At 37.0% G+C, this 21,965-nt stretch overlaps 1 protein-coding gene and 1 long non-coding RNA gene across 8 annotated transcripts in view; one reads left to right on the top strand and one right to left on the bottom strand.

Moving 5' to 3' along the window:
- LOC149623486 (protein slit-like) overlaps positions 1-21,965 on the bottom strand; it is a 327,465-nt gene that overhangs the window by 148,324 nt on the left and 157,176 nt on the right. For 2 of the 5 annotated variants that reach the window (XM_089852455.1, XM_089852456.1), the window contains exon 1: positions 441-1,165. The exons of 2 other annotated variants lie outside the window; for them this stretch is intronic. In XM_089852455.1, the coding sequence (XP_089708581.1) occupies positions 441-640 (200 nt within the window). In that variant the 5' untranslated portion in view covers positions 641-1,165. Of the gene's footprint in view, positions 1-440; positions 1,166-6,198; positions 6,314-21,965 lie in introns of those variants that run through there. One more of the 5 variants, XM_089852459.1, reaches the window with a different exon arrangement.
- On the top strand, positions 13,060-17,326 carry LOC149623496 (uncharacterized). Of its 3 annotated transcripts, none has more exons than XR_016374724.1 (3): positions 13,097-13,912; positions 13,977-14,259; positions 14,354-17,326. It is a non-coding gene; the product is annotated as an uncharacterized LOC149623496 (long non-coding RNA). The 3 variants fall into 3 exon arrangements; XR_016374725.1 differs by having other exon boundaries at positions 13,098-13,912; positions 14,478-17,326; XR_016374723.1 differs by having other exon boundaries at positions 13,060-13,912; positions 13,977-17,326.

The following is a 21,965-nucleotide window of genomic DNA, read 5'->3' as shown; positions in this document are numbered from 1 at the left end:
CGTTGGCGGGAAACAATAAAGGCTTAATTTGGCTTGCCGACTTCTATAACGTATCTCTTGTTACGGACTTTACCCAGGCTTTCATTAACGGGGTGAGTTGGGCTTTGGGTTTTAATTTACAAGGCATTTTTGACAGGGAACGTAAGGGCTTTTTAGCTTTAAGTTTCTGCCCTTACTTTTTCATGTTTATTTGAAACTTTACGAAAGTAACAAATAAGAAATAGGACAGGATACTCTTAGGCCATTTGCATAAAGTTGTTGTTATACAGGGAGTTGATTGTTTAATCTTTGCCTCGAAAATGCAAGTAGCCATGAATATGACATATATAACCAAAATCTTAACTTTCTAAACAACGGCCTAAATTAGGGATTCCATCAATTGACAACCAACCACGTGTTCTCTGAAAACTGTTTAGAAATAGTTGAAAGTCAAGACTTACAATCTTCTGGCTTCACTGGGTAAATTTCGTGGTATGAACTGCAGTCCCCGATTACTGCAATCCACGGTTGTCGATTTGCAATCGCACTCCGGGGGACAATGCAGAGCGTCGGCCCCAGGGCTAGGTCCCAAACATAGCAAGACCACGACAAAACCGACTAAATGCAAAACTGTCAGCGGCAAGAAATACTTTCGGGCCATGGCGCCCAAATTGGCCCAGAGGGTGTATCGCGCCAAAGGCGGTGCCCGGAAAAAAGGGGCCCTAGTTTGGGCCCCTGGGGCGAAACCGGTCCCTCGGTAAGGTAAGGGCGCTGGGGCAACGAGACCGCCCTCGTTCGAAGCTTGACCACAGGTCTCTTCGTAACTCGGTGGAGGTTCCCGGACGTTTAAACTAGGACTACTATAACTTTTCTTCAGATTAGTTTGAGGACCCGAATGAGCGTACACCTTGAATTCGTGGTCAAAAACCCCTTGGTCAAGTTGCGAACTACTTCTCCGATTGGCAACGAACCGACAACATTGGTCTTCCTTGACAAAACGCTTTTCAACTGGTCTTCGAATCAAAGCGTGGTCGGTTTTGTTCGGTCGCGGACGAAACTACGTAACGTTTTCTCGTGACGAGAAGAACTCTGGTGGCGTTATTACCAACTATCTGGCAGACCGACAGCACACAACACGCGCGACGAAAAGCCGACTGGCACTGAGTACAACTCAGTCGAAACTCGGATCTGAGAAGAGCGCGGCGAGGTTCCCTGGATAGGAGAAGAAACTTGGGAGAGTCCACTTTAAACCCGATTGGGGGAGCCACCGCGTGAAAACTTTGTATATAAAATTTAGGGGAGACTGTTACTTCGCTTTAAACCGTCAAGAATTTTTCGGCGGGGTTTCCATACTTTCGAAACTCGCTTCAAATGACGGAGATTAATTTCTTGTTAATTTAAATTGACATTGATGGCCATTTTTCTTTTACTTTATCATAAGTACACAAAAACAAGTTTCCAATAATGTACTGGGTGGCCGGCTTAGCTGCCAAAGTGAAAGGAAGAAGGGGAGTCATTACGAAATCACGCGTTTCGCACTAGAACCAGTGACAACTTTCCCATAATTCTCCGCGAGGCCGAATTGCCAATGGGGTTAAACTCTTTAGACATTGACTGATATACTGAATTTAGACTTACGCTCTTAAACTTATGTCTTGGTGAAACCACCTTTATCTTTTCCTTTATTCCCAAGGAATTCTTATTGGCTGTAGTAATTAAGGATACACCCTGTTATTAATTTTATCAAGGCAATTTTTAAATCCCGGACACGATCATTTTCTTTTTCCAATTTGTTTTGGGTTTAAAGAAGAGTAATTTAATTTTATAACGAGATTAGAGAAAACGAGAGAGAGGGTTGTTAAATTAAAGAGGAGATACCGTCAAGATCAAATCAATAATTACGTTGGAATTCGGCGAGGGCAAAGTGCTTGAATTACTTCTTACGGTTGCAATGTAATTAAATCACGAGCGAACAGTAGTTGATGGTAATCTATGAAAGGGTTAGAGCGGAGAAAACGTATATAGTAGCAAGAGGAGTAGAAGGTTAAGTTCGACAAGGTGCCTCTATGTTTAGATTTCTACATTTCATACTATTTTAGTTTTCCCTTACAAACTAGGGTCCTAATACCTACACAAAATATGTTTTGTCAATATTAAAACATTTCCTGGGCTTGACTGTATCATGTATACAAACTATATTTCCTATATTCTCATAATGTTCAAGCAAACTTTCAGCGCAATTATTTTGTTAAATCTATTCCATTACAGAAAACACACGTTCATACGCAAAAAGATGCAGTTTGTAAAAATACGTCACGACTTAACTCCTTACGTTATACATAACAATAAAGTTTGAGTTTCTAAACGCATGATCCAAAACTGGGGAAAAAATGACCTTAGAAGATCCCGAAAATCCCCAAAAATAAACTTCTTATCAGCATAATGCTATTGCCAGTTTCTTCTTCCCAAAAGCGTCTGGTTCTCTGCTGCTTAGTGCATTGTTTTTGTTTTTGCCTGGCAAACACTCTTTTCATTTTAAACGTAATTCGTATACTTTTATTTTTTTTTGTAAAAGACAAGAAACAGCGCGATTACGTAGCATTATATCTACGTGTGTAAGAGTAACTCTATAAACAATTACAACCTGCTAGAAATTTTGATGCAATTTTGAATTGAATATAGATACAGCAACAAGAACTACTATTTACACGTGACTAAGTTGGTAAAATATTACCACAGAGAGTTGGCATTACTCAATGATGCCCAACCTTGAAAAGCATGCTGTTATTTTTAAACAGCCAATGACGCCCCACCCCTAAACAATACCACTGAAGTATCATTGAATTTTATCCATATCCACTCTAAAATTCTTTAAATCAAAGCCTAATAGCTTAATGGCATATTGTATAAAAAGCGAATCTCTTTCTGCATTTGAGCTGACAATAGAGGTGTTAAAGCTATAATTGCACCAACTCTATCTTTCCCCATTACGAGAGCTCGGAGCTGGTAGCGTACCATTCATTAACCAGTCCTTCACCCTACTGGTTTTTCACGCACCGGATCTCCACAAACAAATATACGCACGCACACACAAACAAAACTCGGTTAGGCAAAGCTAAGTGTTATATAATCAAAATGGCGCGTCGATCAAAAGTGTCAAAAGGCAGCGCAACGATATCTTCGCGTGTTTAGCGGCGTTAAACGAAAACGTGATAGAGCGTGTATGTCTTTAAGCCTTCCCTAAGACTGCGTGTACGAAAGGTGCACGGTGCTCGGTTAGGCCACGAAACAATAGAAAAAGAAGTACGCGGGGAGAAAATAGACGGTTCGAAGAAAGAGAAGCAGAAATCGAGTTTTCCAGCCATTATAGAAATCAGAAAATAACGAGAGATATATTAATGGCTTGGGTATATAGACCTGGCGGCCATACGGTTACTTACCTACCCATTATAGACTCTTACACAAATACTTATGCGGTTCAAAATCATATTGTTCTTTCCAAGTACTTTAATTGGATTTTACCGAAATTGAAATGTAACGATGATATAAAATTTCTAATGGCAATATTAATAGGTTTAAATTAGCTGTGCACGCCATATGACACGACGTATAACCTTACATTCCCTAGGGATCTAATTAAGAAACTAAACCATGTAATTATCCTCGTTACTAAATTTTAGACTTAGCGGGCCTATGAAGGGTTCGAATTTTGGTGTATTATGAAATCTTTACATTGGCTTGAAATACAATATTTTCCAAAAAGAAATCTTCAACATATTTTATTCATTTGCATATGGGTTCTGGGAAGCAGAACGTTTTCCTAAATAAATTTCTCGAATTGAAATCTAACAGAGGGCACTACTTTCTAGGAATACCTTTAGAAATCACGATTTTCATGTGTTCCAAAAATTACTAAAAGGGAAAATTAGTGTAAGGATCTACGTATATTATCCCCCTACTCGTTTTTTTTGTATTTGTTTAAGTATTAATGAGTATTCGCGCTGTATACTCATAATTGATACTATGAATCATCCTTATTTACCTTTAATGGGAGCTAGTACCCTCTCTTTGAGGTGCGGAATGGGAGGGGGGGGGGAGGAGGTGAAGGTACGTTACAGGTTTGGCGACTTTGCGGTTGGCATACGTTATCGAGGAGTAGCTCCGCGTGATTTTTACGATGAAAGTAATTAGGCTTAACGAGATTACGTGTTATTAATTGCGATATGCTAATTTAATAAACTCGATCCTTGTGATTGTTTTACTTAAGGTGTTTTAAAAGCTATTTCCTGGATGTTTTTTTTTTTGATTTATATTGCAATAAGTAACTATAGAGCCACTATTGTTATATGAAAAGTTATTTTTGGAAAAGAATTCTGGACGGGGGAAAAATGTGAAAGAAAAAAAAAGGACCGAGCAAGGCCTCTCAAAGTGATTAAATACCAGGATTATTTTAAAGTAAAACCGTGGAAATAGATTAATACAGAAGTTAATAAGCGCTCTAACTATTAAATGGTATACCATAAGACCAGAAGTAAATGAACCGAAGTTACTGGAGTCCCATTGCTTCTTCGCTAAACACAAGTTACTTATAATTCCCCTTATTTAACCCCCATTCCTGCACCCCATTCTCAAGCGCCGTTATTCTAAAAACGCCACCAAACGGTTGCTGTGTGGAAACGGAAGTCGGTTGTCGGAAATTTGTATATTTTAAAATGGCGGATTTCAATATACTTTTAGTCTGTTGCTGAGTTCAAAATGTCTCTGTAATTTTGGAATCTTGAAATAACGAAGGGTCGTTTAATATTTTTTAGATAAATATTCAGTTTCTCCTTTAAGTTTTTGGCCATAATTGAAGTTGCTTTTAATTCGGGATCGATTTGAATCAGAAACCATCGGTATGCAGTTCCGAAACGGCAAGTAAACAACAGGTACGTCAAGATCAATTTGATCAAGCAGACGACTTTTCCAAAACAACTGAAATACCGGAACAAAGACTATATAGTCGGGCTTAAATGGCACAGTCACTTATAGTCTTTGGTCCCAGAATCCTCTGCAATAATTCTACCAAGGACGAGGGGGGGGGATGAAAGGTTCTGCTTTTTTAAAGCCCCGCGTTATGTCAAATGTGTTGGACAGTTTTTAGAGTCTTAAGTAACTTCGGTTCATTTACTTCTGATAAGACGTTTATTACTCGGTGTGAAACGGTTTTTTGTTAAATGTATCGTCCTTAGTTTAGCTTAAAATTAAATGGAAATTGTATTTTCTGGTAACTTCCGCTTTGTCTACTTCCGATAAAAAGAGTATAATAATGAAAATGGGGTAGAAAGAAAAGGAAGATTATCCACGGATGTTTCTGAGCTCAGGCCGCGGAAAAACATCTGCTTTCAAAACTTCACGAACGGATTTATTAGTTAAGAATGACTGAGAATCTTTCAGAATTCAAGAAAGAAATTGGCGTGATACTTAAATGGAAAATGGCTGTAACTCGTATGGGTTACGTACTTTAGTTACAACGTTTTGATAAAACGCGTAATGTTCGAAGTTTAAACAATTAATTGAAATTGATGAAAAAAATATTTCTGAGCTAAATTAAGTTACCAGCCACGATTATGTTGGTTTCTCCAGATTCTTTTACTTCGGGTTATACTATGTCACGTGTTTGGGTGAGAGGTTGAGAAATGCGTGAACACTGAACAGAACTCCGTTCGTGATAGCCGGCGACCAATAAATGAAGGGACACAAATTTCACGCTTAGCCTCCCTAATCTGAACAGACATTCACGCTACCCCAAAGATGAAGCCGTCGCTTTTAAAGTGAAAAAGGAATTAATATCGGCCTTTCAATGAATAAATGGGATTTAAGTTCAAGATAGACGCCAACTAGAAGCGCATTGGACCCCCATTAAGAAGATGAATAAAAAAAAAACCGCAAACCTTTGGCGTGATGCGCGTGCGTGCAACCTTCTTTTATTCTTGTATGCAAGAAAAACACCTCCAAAATATTGGAAGTTTATGTTAACTTTCTAATAGAGTTTTCTTTTGAAATAAAAATAATTAATTTAGGCGGGTTTGGTTTTTAGGCGAAAAACGCGACTTATTCCCATTGAATTGAATTTTTAGACGATGAGACTGTGTTAAGTTGCAAGAAGTTAAATCACGTAAAAGGAAAATTTGTTTATATATAAGCCTAAAAAATCCTCTCATTTTTAAAGACACATACCTTTCGGGGTTAAGGATACTCGGTGTGTACGTTACATTGAGTGCACGTTAAAGAGAAGGACATTCGGTCAAAGGTGAAGTCAGCAGTGGTTTCAATCATTTCTCATTCGATTCACCTATGAAAAATGCAAAAAAAGGGTAAAAATTTCAGTTTGGCAAACCAGTCCTGAACCGATTTCCCTGTAAGTGTGAACGTAACGCAATAATAAAAAAAAAACCACTAGCAACAACAAAGTCTTGTTTACTAGCGTGCAAATCCTAAAACCACTTTAAACTTATCTCCGTCTACCCTAAAAGACTAAAAACCTCCTTTTCGGTGTCACCGAAAAAAAACTTTAAAGCGGCAGTCAAAGATGCAAGGTAAAGAAGGGACCGAAAATCGTCCTCTCTGATCTGGAAGTCGATAAATATGTTATATTTTTTTTTGCACGCGTCCAATCCAATTCGATTATATTCAAAAGCATACGTGGCGGCCCAACCGAGAAAATCGAATTGTCATATTGATATTTTGCAGGAGCAGGCTCTACATGCCTTGATAGAAAGCCGAAAAGCCCGCCAGGCGTGCTGAGCCTGTTGTTGAAGTTAGCATGCTCCATAATACAGAGTGGGTTTGCTTATCCAATTCCCTATCTTTCAGTACGGAACTCTATTATCCTACTAGAATCTAGTAGCTTCCTACTATGTGGATTTTAAATCAAGCTCAAAACATTCTGAATAATTTTACATTTCTATAATAATTTAGTGGTTTAGCTAAACAAATTTAATGTTCTCAGAGTAGGATTATCCTACTGTATGGTTTTAAAATCGAATTCAATACCTTCTGAATAGTACTATGCTTCTACAATCTAGTAGTTTCCTACTATAGGGGCTACCAAATCAATTTCAACGCTTTCTGACTATATAGTTGGTAATATTCTGATCCGCCTAATGGTTTGGGATTAGAAATCGAATTCAATACCTTCCAAATAGTATTATCCTACTAAAATCTAGTAGTTTCCTACTATATATGATGGGCAAGAAATTCTTTCTGAGTAGCATTATTATGCTCCTGTAATACAGTAGTTTTCTACTATCGCGCTTAGATAAATTGAAGATGATAAAACACGTGAGAATATCGTGAAATTTCGATGCCACGTGAAAAACTATATGAACCTTGATAACATTTTCCCATTATCATTGTAGAAAACTACAACATTATAGTACCATATAACTAAGCTATTGAACTCGGATAGCTAATCCATGCCATATCTATAATGGTCATATTTTAAATATGTAAATATAACGGGGCGAACTTGAATGTATATATAGGATCGGCATAACCTCAAAAGAATAAATTAACACTATTTTGGACCGGGAGGAGGGAAGGGGGGATCCCCTTGTAGACTAGATTCCCCTTGTGGCTTCTGGAGGGCGTATGAAACGTGAGCCGACTCTACAGGCTGAGGAAAATATCTGGCCTATACTAATGATCATATAATGTATGCCATGTTAAACAATAGATTTGAATATGAATTAATATGGAAATAACAAGATATAGAATCTTGTATTGTAATTTCGTGGTAATACTTAGATAGGGTACTTTCATTTCCATGGCTAAATGTTTTCACAAAGTACTAAACTGTATATTGAGCCTCAGTTCAGACCTACGAAATTGTTATAATGTACAATCTTACATTTATTTCAGAAAGTTTTTATGTGTTTTGATTGGATGTTCGTTACTTACGCACAATCACAATTTATAACCTTGAACAATCTGCATATGATGGATATCAACAACGCAATAGGGTAAGGTTTTAGGTTAGTTGAGTTCTTCAAGGTTGGATAGTCTCTTGCCATTAAGCCTGCAAGTACGTCATAACCCGTAGGATTTTAAACCCAGTTTCGTATTCTGTGTGTTTTAAAGGTAATTATTGGATAATCTATCCAGAAATTTAAACTAAGCCAAATTCAATGGGTTGCAGTTCTAGATCCCGCCATTTCCAATGCATATCCGAAAACCTATTACGTATCACCCCATTTTCACGGTTTTTAATTGAAAATTCTAACCGCTTTGATTAAGGATACACTTGGAAAACATTTTATCTAGCGAACAAGTGGGGAGAAACCTCTATAGTTGAAAGTATTCAGTGACATATATTTGTTTACAATCTTCGAAGTTAACCATTTCCCATTGCAAACAAATTAAATCTTGGATGTATCCTAGATTGAGACCGAGTATATACGCTGTGTATTTTTAAAAGTTCAGGGAATTTAGTTCTAGGCCCAAAAGAGATCAACACGTTTGACGGCGGTGGTCGATTATTCAACATCAAGACTGAAGGGATTTTGTTAAAAAACCCAACCTATCATCCAACAGGGAATTTCGATCAGGGTTTTGTTAAGTATCGCAGTTTGCGCGCTTGCAGCGACTGCTAAAGGCTGGTTTTTGCTTGCACGCGACACCGATAAAAACGCTCTATTTGGTCTGTTTCATTTAGGAATTACAGCAAGTAAAAAGCTATAATTCACTAAATACATCGCAATTGATCAATTCTACTTTTGTTTTCAATTGTCTTTGCGTGGATTTGAAATCTACAAATCTTACAATGTATTATAGGGGCAATAAGTTTAAATGAAAAATCAGTTCAATTCAAATAATATACCTTTTAGACGTAAAAAACGGGGTAGGCAAGGTGTTTAATACAGGTCCGTCTCTGCGCAATCTCATGATACAAAAAGACTACAGCGCAGGTGCAGAAAAGCGAGAGGGAGGGACAAAGTTTTACCCCCTCGTGTCTTTCCCTCTTAGTTACATCGAAATGGTCTACTATAACATGTGTTCACGTCATGATTCACCGCTACTAACTGAGCTGAACTCCATCCAAAAACAGACTCGTAACGTTACGAACTGAATTGAACTATATAGCGTATTAAAAGCAGAGCGTACGAAATTTAGCAACAACATTGAATCCCTCTTAACTTCAATTTTTGGATATGTTGAACTTTGTACCTGAAACCAACTATTGTTTTGGAGCACAAGAGCCACGAGTGGTATAAGTATGGTCAATATAGGTAGAAGAGGGTCCGCTTGATGGCGCGCGTTCCAATCGATCAACCTGGGGTTTTCGAAAACACGTGCGAAGAGAGGTTACTTTCCCTTGGATTCTTTGGCAGCCAAGTCTCGAGGCTTAACCACGAATAACCCGGGCCAACCGGGAGCCTATTGTCTTTCGTTGTTGAAAGAAAAATTACCAGCGTAAATGAGCTTCTTGTAGCAAAGTATCAACGTATATGTTTTGTAAAAACGTTGCAGTAGCCCCGCAATCCTTTGGGGAGTTTGAGCTGAGAGGCTTTTGTATTTTTTTTTTCTTTCCAGGGTATCGTGGATGGTAAGAATTAATAGAAGGCTAAGTAATAAGATGTCTGCCTTGAGAAGGGTGGCTTTGGTGGGTGACTGGAGGGGGCCTAAGGAATGAGGTATACCTCCTTTCCTTTCTAATTAGGATAATTAAAAGAGTAAGGTTTTTATTCTTATATCCCCTCTCTCGATGTCTGTTCTCCCACTCGACGTTTATGATGGAAGCTTTTGTTTTAAGGCATAATTTTTTACGTCGACGTCTTCATACTTGTCTAGGTTTGGAAGTGTACGTAATTAAAAATATTTCTTCTTAATTTTAGTATTTACTTTTAACGGGGCTTGATTCCACGCGCCATATATGACGTTATTTAGGTTACCTGTACCTGACAATTTTCAAAATTGTCCATGATTGTTCACATAAGTTTCTAAGATGTTTCTTTAGTAATGCTAGAGACTTACAGCTCGAGCTAGTTCGAGAACGATGCGGGAATTGACTACACTCGATTTTGCAGTCCATCTTCCTATGTTTAGTCTGTGCTAAGTCTTTGACAGCGCCTCACCAGGCGTCGCTTTACGAGAATCTATGTCGTAGGCGTCTTTTACGAAAACAACGAAAGAAATTTCAGAGCAAAATAACGTCTATTCTAAATCAATTTGGCCGTAATAATTAAGCTATTCGGCAAATGTCGCGTAACTTTCAGACAAAAGCTACTCAATAATGAACACGAAACAGGTTGTAGACGTAGACTTTCCAGACCTAGACTTAATTATCAAACTTTACCTTCGAGCTAAGACGTTAAATTGAAGACACCCTTAAAATTAGACCTTGCCGACTAATCCAGGGTATTAGCATATGATCAAAGGGTTGGCCGAATCTATCCGCAACTAGCTCTTACTCAATTATGTATAAGCTTTAAATCAATTAAAATCACAATTTAATTCAACGAGTCCCATGGAGAGCCAATGTACCCGGGAATATAGGCCATACATAGTATATCGATTACAGTATAGTGTGTCATCCCAAGGTTCCCAATATCCAAAAGGGGCCCATCACGCACCCCTGTTATATAGATATATATTCTCACTAGGCCACCGATTACCATTCATGAGTTTAGTACATTTTACCACGAATAGTTCACCATGGTTTCGCACAAAAATCAAACGAGTTGAGTCTACCAATCAGCAGGAAATATCTAAGAATGATTTATAGTATCAAAATATACTAGGATTTAGTCCATAAATAATGAACTTCGACCAATCGCGTTGTACGTTATGCTTCATGCGTCACATTTATCACAACGTGTCCATTCTTTAACGCAGCGAGAGTTAATCATTCATAGACGAACTGAACTAATTCCGTCGATTACTTCATCGACAGGTTAAATGACGTCATGGGTTCAGTCAAGCTTCGCTATAATAAGCCACGTGACTCACTCTGAGATACCGGTCTCATATCTCTATGTTTCGCTCCATTTCTGCACAGAGCGTGTGTAGTGTGTAAGCGCGCCATATCTTTCGCGCTCTTTCAGAGAGTTGATACGCAGTGTGTCGGAACCCATACACATCTGATATCACCTTCTAATGGAATGTATTATCTTCATAATCAAATCGTCACGGTGCCTCAATTTTTTTTTCGGACCTAGAGAGGGAGCACGCTCGGTATAGCACCCCTTAGATTATGGGTTCCAAGTTCAAACAGATGTTCATAACTAGAAGCAAAGTTCTTCTTCGTCTTTAATATGCCAGCAAAAATAAAACTGACATAGAGAATCTTTCTCACCCCGTTTCCAATGATGACGCTTCGAGATGCGCGTCATAGTACGCCACTAAGCTCACGAGGCTTGGGTCATGGTGAGGTCAATAAAGGGATATATGATACGAGTATCAAAAACCATTTGTCACTAGACGTAGGAATTTACCCATGTAGGGTAAACGCGGTAGAATGGAAACTCGCAAATATTAGCTCTTCATTGGGAGTAACTTCATATTAGGAACTTCTACATTGTTTCATACAGGACAAACCCCGCTGTGCAAGGGAGCTTAGTTCAGCGTTGACTATTATGCAAATTAGAGAGCAGGTTCGTCTCTTTAGGCTTGGCTCATCACATATATATACATATACGCGCCTGACTAAAGGCGAGGGTGTAATTTTGATAACTTTGAGAAATTGAATTTGTAATCGCGAATATAGGTCTCTGACTGTACTTTGTTCGACGTTACACCGTTAACAAAGTGAAACCTACCGGTACTGCTATTTTTTAGGCTTCCTCCCAAGCTTGGACTTCATTCAATGGTGCCACGAGAATAGCGTACAGTTGTTATTAGAGGTGTTATAATAGAGATGAAGGATGCTTTTATATCTTATAACTGATGGGGATACGGATCTGTCATGGATGTAAAGTTATCCGCGGCGTTACATTCCCATGCTTGTATAGCAGTAGGCGGCCGTTTTTTTTACTTTTCAATGATTTGATGTCTTTATAAAAGATTAGCATAATTTCACGCTCTAATAACTTATTGTTGCGCGAGATCCTTTGGAAGGCGTGAATTTGTGACGTAATATGTGAATATTGTATGATATTTGATACTGAATTTCATAAATATTAATGCTCTATTTTAAATATGGCGCGGTTAAAATATTACTTTTAACAGGACTACGATTACCATAAAGTTTAAATACTTGGAAAAAATGAGTCTAATTAGTTAGTTTTGTTATTTCCAAATCGAAAATATACCGAGTTTGAATGGCTGATATGACGTCATAACTATGTCTTCTACGGTTAGTAGTATTAAAATGATTGTTCTAACTCAAAGAAAAACTGGTTTAGTCAATTTTCATAATCCCAAAATAAAATCACCGTATCTATTAGTGAAAAGAAACCAATTTTATAGTATCTAAAATGATAATTTAAGAAAGTTGTCGTAATCGGAGAGCCGGGAGCAACTGGAGCGAAGCCAGAAAACACTTAAAAGTCTATAAACTCCTCCCATTCGTAAGCCTAAGCTTGGATAAAAGTTAAAATTTCTCCGGCGCTACTAGAGAGAAAGACTATTATAAAACTTTTCTTCGAGCAATTTGTATGGGTTGCAAGGCAAGCATTCTCTTCCGCCGGGTGTCCTCGCGAATCTCTTCAGTAATTCATTACAGCTCGCTTTGCTAATCCCGTGGCATTTTTTCCCCCTATAAGACCACGTCCAACTTCGTCTATAAATTCACGCTTTTGTCGGGGAAGAAGGCGTCTCTAATAAATGAATAGAAAGGTTGATCCAAAGCCCATCGGACACAAATATATTCCAGAGACATACTCGCCTTACAGCCTGTCCGCGTGCCAGCATTATTTTCTCGCTCGTCACACCAGATAATGGAGCAAGAGGAATAGATAGGCTTAGTTAGCGTGCGTTGTGTATGGAAACGTTTTGGTGAGCGACGGGCTTAAATCTTACAGGGAACTAGCTCCTAAGAATGAGAATATCCTACCTACTTAATCTCAACGTAGCGAACTTAAGTAATTCACATTTTTACTTTTGCGCTCTTTAGAGCTCGAAAGTATTGTTCCGACCTCTGTTGGCTGGACGGCTGGCTGGATTTGGTGTAACCGCATAATAAGATTCTTCATAAATAAACTTTTTGAATTTCAAATTTCCCGCGAATTTTCGACTCGAAATTCATCCGTAGTACACCTCACACCTCATAGGTGGCGTAACGTATTTAATTTCAATTGAAATTATTTTCCCGTCGGCGCCGGGCCTCGAACCCGCGATATCCCAATCCATACGAGACGTCAGTGAAGACGCCCGGCCGCGCGCTCTACCACGAAGCCACGCTTGCTTGTAATATAAAGCGAGATAAATTATACTGAAGAGAAGAAAGAGAGAGTTAGGATATGGACCCCCCCCCCATCTCCCCGACGCCCGCACTTACTGCGTGGGTTTAGCGGGAGACGAGAGAGAGAGAACTGTGCAACTGTATGGACCCCCCACCTCCCCGACGCCCGCCACTGGATGCTGTCGAATATATATTGTATCGCGCTAGAGGAGGAGAGACAGTTGCTTGCAATTTTTTTTTGCAATTTATAATTATTATATATCTTTTTAATCCTAGGCAAGATTAGATTTCTACTTGGGAACTTAAACATTACAATTAATATTATCATATTAATCAAAAAAGAAATTAAGGTTCTCCCCGACAGAAGGCGCGCTAAGCAGAGAGAGTTTTCTAATTTCACCAATGATATCGTTTTTTAAGACTCGTCTGCTTAAAAGTTAGGCAGGTTGATTTACTAATAAAATTAAATGTATTAACAAAATGAAACTCGAGTCAGCGTTTTAAAACTATAACTAGTTTGGGACGGAGGTACCATTGCTCACTATTTGTTTGGCAAGTTTAAAATTAAATGATCACTTAACGGAACTGACATAAAATAATAGGTAGATTTTTGCAGAATTAAATTGCAGATTCTTTGCAAAATTAACTAATCATTTTGGCAGTTTCCGCTCTCGCTGGGTTCATCTACTAATAACAGTTACGTAAGTGATAATTATAAAAATAAAATCAACAATCTCATAAAATCAACAACTCAAAATATAAAATGAAATTTATGATCAAAATGAATCTAATTTCAATCAACGACAAACGGAATCAACGTGTTCATCTCTCCATCCACGGAAATATGAAATTTCTACATGAAACATGAAAGTGCTATCAACCTACCAATTTTTAGAAATGTAATTTTAATCAGTGAAACATACTCATTTAAAGTTAACTAATTATAAGTCGCTAATTTGATAATTATATTTAAAAAAAATTATATTATTTAAGTAATAAATTTAACGATGGTGTTGATAGTACCAATAGAGTATTCAAGGATTGATTACGTTAATATCAACATATCAAACAAAAAGTATTTAATTATAATTTGGAATTTCAATTTAAATTTATACAGTTTTTTAAATGCCCATTGAGATTCAGAGTCTGTCACTGAATGTTGAAGATCTCCAGTCTCTGCCAAGTGATTTAAATTTTCAGACCCTCTCTGTGGGAAAGGGGGAATTAAATTAACGAGACTTACAAACTGACATCATCCTTAAATTAAATATAAAATGAAATTTATGATCAAAATGAATCTAATTTCAATCAACGACAAACGGAATCAACGTGTTCATCTCTCCATCCACGGAAATATGAAATTTCTACATGAAACATGAAAGTGCTATCAACCTAACAATTTTTAGAAATGTAATTTTAATCAGTGAAACATACTCATTTAAAGTTAACTAATTATAAGTCGCTAATTTGATTATTATATTTAAAAAAAATTATATTATTTAAGTAATAAATTTAACGATGGTGTTGATAGTACCAATAGAGTATTCAAGGATTGATTACGTTAATATCAACATATCAAACAAAAAGTATTTAATTATAATTTGGAATTTCAATTTAAATTTATACAGTTTTTTAAATGCCCATTGAGATTCAGAGTCTGTCACTGAATGTTGAAGATCTCCAGTCTCTGCCAAGTGATTTAAATTTTCAGACCCTCTCTGTGGGAAAGGGGGAATTAAATTAACGAGACTTACAAACTGACATCATCCTTAAATTAAATAAGGATTATAAATTAAAATTTAAATCAAGGTATTGAAGGTTTAATTAACGTTACTTTGAAAGTATCGAATTAAAAATTTACAACTTAAGCTCATCAATAAAAAGAACATTAAGATAATTATTAATAGGCATAAACAATCATCAATAAAAAGAACATTAAGATAAATATTAATAGGCATAAACAATCATCAATAAAAAGAACATTAAGATAATTATTAAAAGGCATGGGCATGGACAATTTTACTCGGACCCCGAGTCCCCGACTCCCCGTCCCCCCGTCCCGATACACTAAAGACCGAGGCTTAAACCTCGTAGCTCGCGGCCATCTTTATTGTTTACATCATGGGCTCGTCACTACAGGGTAGGAAATAAGACAGGTTTACAAGTCCCAAACCAGTTTATTAATTGCTCGGACCAGTTTATTTATTCCAAAAGTTGGGGTCAGTGGTATCAGGGAGCACTTTATTAATTAGGGTTTTTGGAAAAAATAGACGGTGGGACCAGTTTATAAATTCGGGGTTCCTTTTTAGAATTTTTCTATCTCAACTCATTTTCTACCAATTCTACTCCTAGGTAGTTAGTACTCCTTGGCTACAACTTCCCTACAAAAGTTTTGTATTCTATTGACTATTGATCTTGTCTAGCGTCTATACTCTAGAATGAGTCTCTTGTAGTCGACAGTCTAGACCATAGCCAGTACTAGTTGTCAGTAATCGTATTTCTCAGTAGTGCATGGTCACATTACAAGATTTTGATCTGGCTTACTGATAGCGAGAGAAGATATTGCCGCTGAATTTATGGAAAATGCAATAAGGAATAAGGCTAGTTCATAAAAGGATTAAGAACTTCAAATATCATTAGACATGTTGATTGATATTTAGTGGCAACTAGTTGAAAAATTGTGATAAGAAATAAAAGTTAACTGTTATGGATTGTTATATGCTACTTTTTCCTACAGTAAAAAATTCAAATTCAATTAGAATTTCCAGCTTCTTTACTTTTGTGTCTTTACGTGCTTTTTATTCTCACCATTTTAGAAATTTAATTTATAGTGGGGCCGGTAAAATAATAATTAATGCGAGGGTCACTGGTCCCAAGGACCACCACCACATCCGCAACACCAATTCGCCGCAACCCACTCCGAAACAGACGAGCGCCTGAAAGGCTCAACCTATGAGACAGCAGCTAAACCAAGTTTTCACCATAATAACAATAACCTCATGAAGGACAGTATAAATAATGAGTTTAAACAAACTTTTCACCATAATAACAATAACCTCATAAAGGACAGTATAAATAATGACTTAAACAAAGTTAAATCTGAATTACAATCTACCTCATTAAGCTCAACCAAACTGTTACAAATGCATAGCGCAATATTACAAGTTGCCAATGATCTTCGAATTTTATTGTTAAACCCTCACATTATCTTAAGACTCATACAGTCACTGGGTTTTAATCTCACGGGAGAGTATTGCTATATTCGTAATTCCCGCCTATTCCAAACACAACCTAGATGGCGCCCCATCCTCAGATATCGATTGATTGTAACCCCCATTTTCTAATTGTCTGTTTACCAGGCAAATTCAAGGGGGGCTGCCATTGCGTCTTAGTAGTTTTTGATACCGCCATCTAGCGTCGAAGTAAAGCGTAAAATTCGGTATTTTTGTCTCTTTAAACGTCGGTGTTTAAAGCCATCTAGCGTTCAAAAGCAGGAAGTTCAAAACCTTCGTCTGAAATCCTTTGGCTCGGTGAATCCGATGATTTGAACATATTTTTTAATTCTCATTGGTAATTAGTAAGTTTTGAAAAGTAAAAATGGCAAGCTGGGGTAGAACATGTTCCGTTCTTGGCTGTAAAAGTAGTGATAGGGATTTAAGGGAGTGGAGATCATGGGTTTGCAAACTTCATTCGGGACCTGACAAAGGGTTAACTCTGTGTCATAAAGATTGTTGTTGTCCGCGGCCATTTTTAAAATACGGAATAAAATCAAAGTACAGAATTCGCTCATTAGATGGCGATTACCAAAAACTACTCACATTTTAAAAATGGGAGGTAACCTCGTACATCGCGTATAGGAGAGAACACTCCTCGCTTCTTTATCCGCACTCAAGCGGCATCCTTGCCACCCAATGTAACGAATGACCATAATCATATGGTAGAATAAATCTTGGATATTGATTAGTATATCTAGCCTAATTAATCCACCAAGACTTGAACACTACAGTTAATTACTTATTTAATTAAACTGTAAACCAAATTCTTACTAGATTGGTTTTATTCATAATCGGAATGCTATTTTATAAACAATGGAAAAAAACCTGAAAATTATAAATTTGTCGGGGTCAATGAATATAGTAATACTAATTCTAGTCACTAGAGGGCGCGCAAAAGTGTAATCTGGCCGGGGCCATCTTGTTTATCGTTAGGTTCTGCCTAGGTATATTGAAAAAGGTACACGTATCGTCGGGGAAGCGGATTAGCAAGAAAATATGAATTAAAATATAAAAATGTGTCGTGTCAAACGTACAGTTCTCGAAAAACTAAACGACTTTTTTAGTAACTTCAAAGTTAGTATACTTTCGCAATATGCGTAAAAACTTTTACTTAACTTCAAACAGCCGGAAAGGAATTTTGACTTCATGTATAGAACTTACTTGCAAGCATTAATCGCGCGATTTTTTCAAGCGCAATTGGCAAAATAACTAACGTTGAGGTGAATAATAATGATGCTAATGTACTACTTAATTCGTAAATTAATTAAAGATGAATATTCGATTATAAGGGTAGAAAGAAATCTAAACATTTTAAAATAAAATTAAAAGTAATTCTCTAAAGCAAGCTATGATGATTGTCTAGAACAAAATGCCTAGGAATATCTAAAGCTCTCAGTTTCGGCTGCGTAAAACTCCATATGCCCCAAGGGAAACCACTTTACCTACAATTTCAAAAGAAAAAGAAAATCAAATTTTGTAGGCAAATCAATGCAGTGCACCATGCACGGGCCATTTCAACAAGAAATTGGAAGAAGTTTTACGCATATTTTGACAAGTACGTCATTTTTACTAAGTCAAAAGCGTGTAAAAGGTGGGGTGAAAATAGCTCTCGACTCGCGTCAAAAAACTCCGTGTAAGATATCACGATTCGGTGGCACTTTGCCACGCTCTTTTCGAGCCCCAAAAGGGAAGAGCAAGTGTGTTTAGACATTCCGTATACATATAAGAAATACAGATAAGAGAGAGAGTGGAAAGCGGCATTTTTACTGTAAGAACCGATTCAGCCAATAACAAGGATCCGATTTGGGCACGAGCGAGACTCAGTCCTTATACAATCGCAAGCACGCGCCCATATACCTGATAAGACATTTCCCGCTTTTTTTTTATGGCGGGAAATAAGTAGCGCGTGCAATATCGCACTTGCCTAAGAAAAGACCTACTTATGGATAAAAATAAAACTTATTTTCTTTCCTTTCCTGCAGCATGCCTTCCTTCAAAGGAAAAGTGAAAGGAAAAATATGGCCGTACTGTATAAATTTTACAGATAAACAGATCTTATCTAAACTACTTAAATTTTCTATATCAAGAATGTTTATTTTTAAAAATAAAAATATTGTTTAAAATTAGAAATTCATATTCCCTTCAAAGAATCTTACGAGCACCTCTCATGACGCGGTTTTCCATGATACCATAAGTAAAATTATTCACTAAGTTCATAAATACTCGTGCCTTTCACGATTTCAATTTGAAATTGAAATTCCATAATCAGTGGTTATGTTCGATATAAAAATATTTCGAAAAGCGCTAAATCAGGATCATTTCTTATATGAACTTAGAGGAAGAGTAGTTAGTCTATGATATTAAGTAACGATGGGATAAAGTTCTAAGATGTTGGAATATTCGGCCATGTTTCCTGGGCGAACGTGAATAGGGGTAGATAGGACTCGGGCGAACACACTTTGAGTGAGTGCTGTGACAAGTTAAGATAAACTGCAGCTCGAATGTATGTATATAAGGGAGTATTAAACTCCCAAACGGTCTTTCACTGTGAATATTATCTCCTAGGACGATGGCCTATAAAATGATATGTTTATAAACATTCCGGAACGGTATAGTGCAGGGGTAGCTATTTCCATCAGTAAAAGGGAAAATACGTTCACCTCGTATCCCATCCGTCCCGCAGATATAGCTACCGAGAGAGAAACGCGACAGGAATGAAAAGGAGATTGCGCCAATCTAGGATAAGCTACAATAATAATAATAGTACTACTGCATTTTTAAATTAAATTCCTAAGCCTAGGCCCTCGAATTTTAATCAAAGGTCTAAACTAGGTAGAAATGATTCAATCTAAATTTGTTAATAAATATTTTAAGATTTCAATTTGCAATCAGGAAAATCGTTAATAATCTGACCCATTTTCAACATCTAAATATACAGTACAAAACTCAATGATTAAGTATTAGTACTCGTATGTTTTCCTAATTAGAAATATCAAAAGTTTATAAGATATGTTCCATAAATATGACACTACCTATATTTCGTAATGCTAGAGACTTACTGAGAGGAGGTTCGATAACGACAAGCGAGAATTGACTACACTCAGTTTACAGTCCATCATCCTATTTAGTCTGCACTAAATCTTTGGCATCGCCTCACCAGGCGTCGCTATATGAGAATCTATGACGTTTCACCTACGCCACTTCTTGACAAGCTCTCAATAACCAATGACAAACTTATGGAACTTATCTTATGAAAATAATTAAAACTCTAGAGGAACTTGGTTTAATTCTCTTTAACTGGTAAAATAATTTAGATTTAGACCAATAAGGGATTAAGATCCACGAATACAACCAAGCAAACTCGAAATAGTTTTTGAATTTCGTAGTATACGAGAAAGGTTTTCTTCCCGTACGATTATTCTTTCTTTCGCGGACATTTTAGCTTTTCAAAGGGATACACGAAACGATTGCCCTATGGGGTCGAGCGTATAATATTTTCTTAAAAGCCTGATATAATGCTAAATAAATACGAAGAGGCCCCTCGCGGAATCTCTCTAAAGAATATAAAACTCCGGTTAAATACCTGTGAGAAAATAAAACACTTTCTCGTCCCTCTTTCTCTCTTGGGTCTTGAAGGAGAGAGGGACGGAGTGGTAACACCCATACATATAACGTTGGTATAGCCACCCTAGTCCTCCCAGCATCGTCAGCGTTTCGGTAGGGTCGTAGTGTACGGAAACGTCGAGGGTGCCCGCTGAGTCTTAAAAATAGAAGCTAGTTCTCATGCAAATACAATGGCGCTACGCGGCAGCACTTAACAAACGCCTACCGAAGGGTAGGGGCGTGCGCGAGGTACACTGGGAGAGTTTCAGTCCAGCAGGTCACCCATCAACATTACCACTCCATCGTAGCTCGTTTCTCCCTGCTTGGGTCTAGCTCCTATCTCTCTTGTTTTGGAGTCAGACGGGGTCCTCGTCGGACTCCAGAGAAAGAAATTTAAAGGATACATATTACCAGCATACTCAATTTATTACTCGTCACGGACCGAGATAAATCTTCAATGGGAATAATGGCCCACACACACAAAAAAACGCGCCATTTATTTTAATAAACTCACTTTCAACTTTAAAAAAGCAAATACGAAGTATCGTTTAAAAGGTTTTATAAAGAAGTTAATGTGTTTTTGAAATTTTGAAATTCATAAAGGCATAAAATACAATTTTTATAGCATTTTAAACCATTATTTTTGTTTACTTATATGGGAAATGTTTATCTTTGGCAAAACATCCACGTTTAGGTTGTGGGTTATCATAGCAGAATTGAATTGGGGAAATTATGATATGATTGTAAACAGTGCTTAAAGTTTGTAATGGATTTAGAATAAATTGTTAAAGGAATTCCTTGATTTAACGCACTAGTTTACTAATTCTAAAGTTCCTTGACTTGAAATAAGAATTTCAATTGACTAGTTTGCAAGCTGATTTAGATAAACCTTTATTTATCTCCAATAAATAAAGTAGAGCTATCTCAGTTGCGATTGCGACGGTACCGTTATTTCTCTATGGGAAAACATAATCACGCTTGACGTCTATTGGGTTTTCAGCCACGGAGATTGTGGTGCCATCTCCAATGGTTATACTACAAAGTGCGGTAGGTTTGAAGTATATTAATTAGAAAAATGTATATTATTTTAAAACTAAAATTTTAAGGGATATTTTCATCAATTTCGTGTATGTATGTTATTGGAAATGTTATTAAAGACAATAAGAATTAAAAATCAATCGATTCTTGCTCTTAAACTGCCAGCATCTAGCGGTGAAGTCAAAAACAGGAAAAAAAATCCTAGGCCGATATTTTCGTAGGAGTAAGAAAGTGTCGCTTAAATCTAATTGAAATTTATTTAACTTAAAGTACCTAAACTTAGATAATCGCAAAGATCATAAAAATAAATATTATAGAGGGCCAAAAAGGCCTATCTTTGGATCAATATCTGCCGATTTATCTATCAAGAGTTTTACTCTGATTTCAGTGTAATTCGAACTCGGAGAAACAATAATTTAAATACGATAAAGAATACTGTAATTAAATTCTAGGAATATCTTCAAGTTAATTTAGTAATACATTTTTTTTCGAATCGTACAACTCTTAGCTAGATCGATATTCGGGAAGCGTTAGAGATCAGGGCAGAGTACTTCATTTTCGAATTCCCTGCCTGTTTAAGGTTTTCAATGGATCATTCTATAGTAATTTTCCCTGATCAATTTTTCCCGTGCACTTTCATTTGTAGAAAAGTTAAAATGTTTGGTTTAAAAATGACAACGTATAATAAC

Source organism: Phalangium opilio, unplaced genomic scaffold, assembly GCF_054372755.1.
Source record: "Phalangium opilio isolate 3A_F unplaced genomic scaffold, DU_Popi_V2 ptg000113l_1, whole genome shotgun sequence".
NCBI lineage: Eukaryota > Metazoa > Arthropoda > Arachnida > Opiliones > Phalangiidae > Phalangium > Phalangium opilio.
The sequence above is the reverse complement of the archived record's forward strand: the minus strand, read 5'-3'. Positions and strand labels throughout refer to the sequence as shown.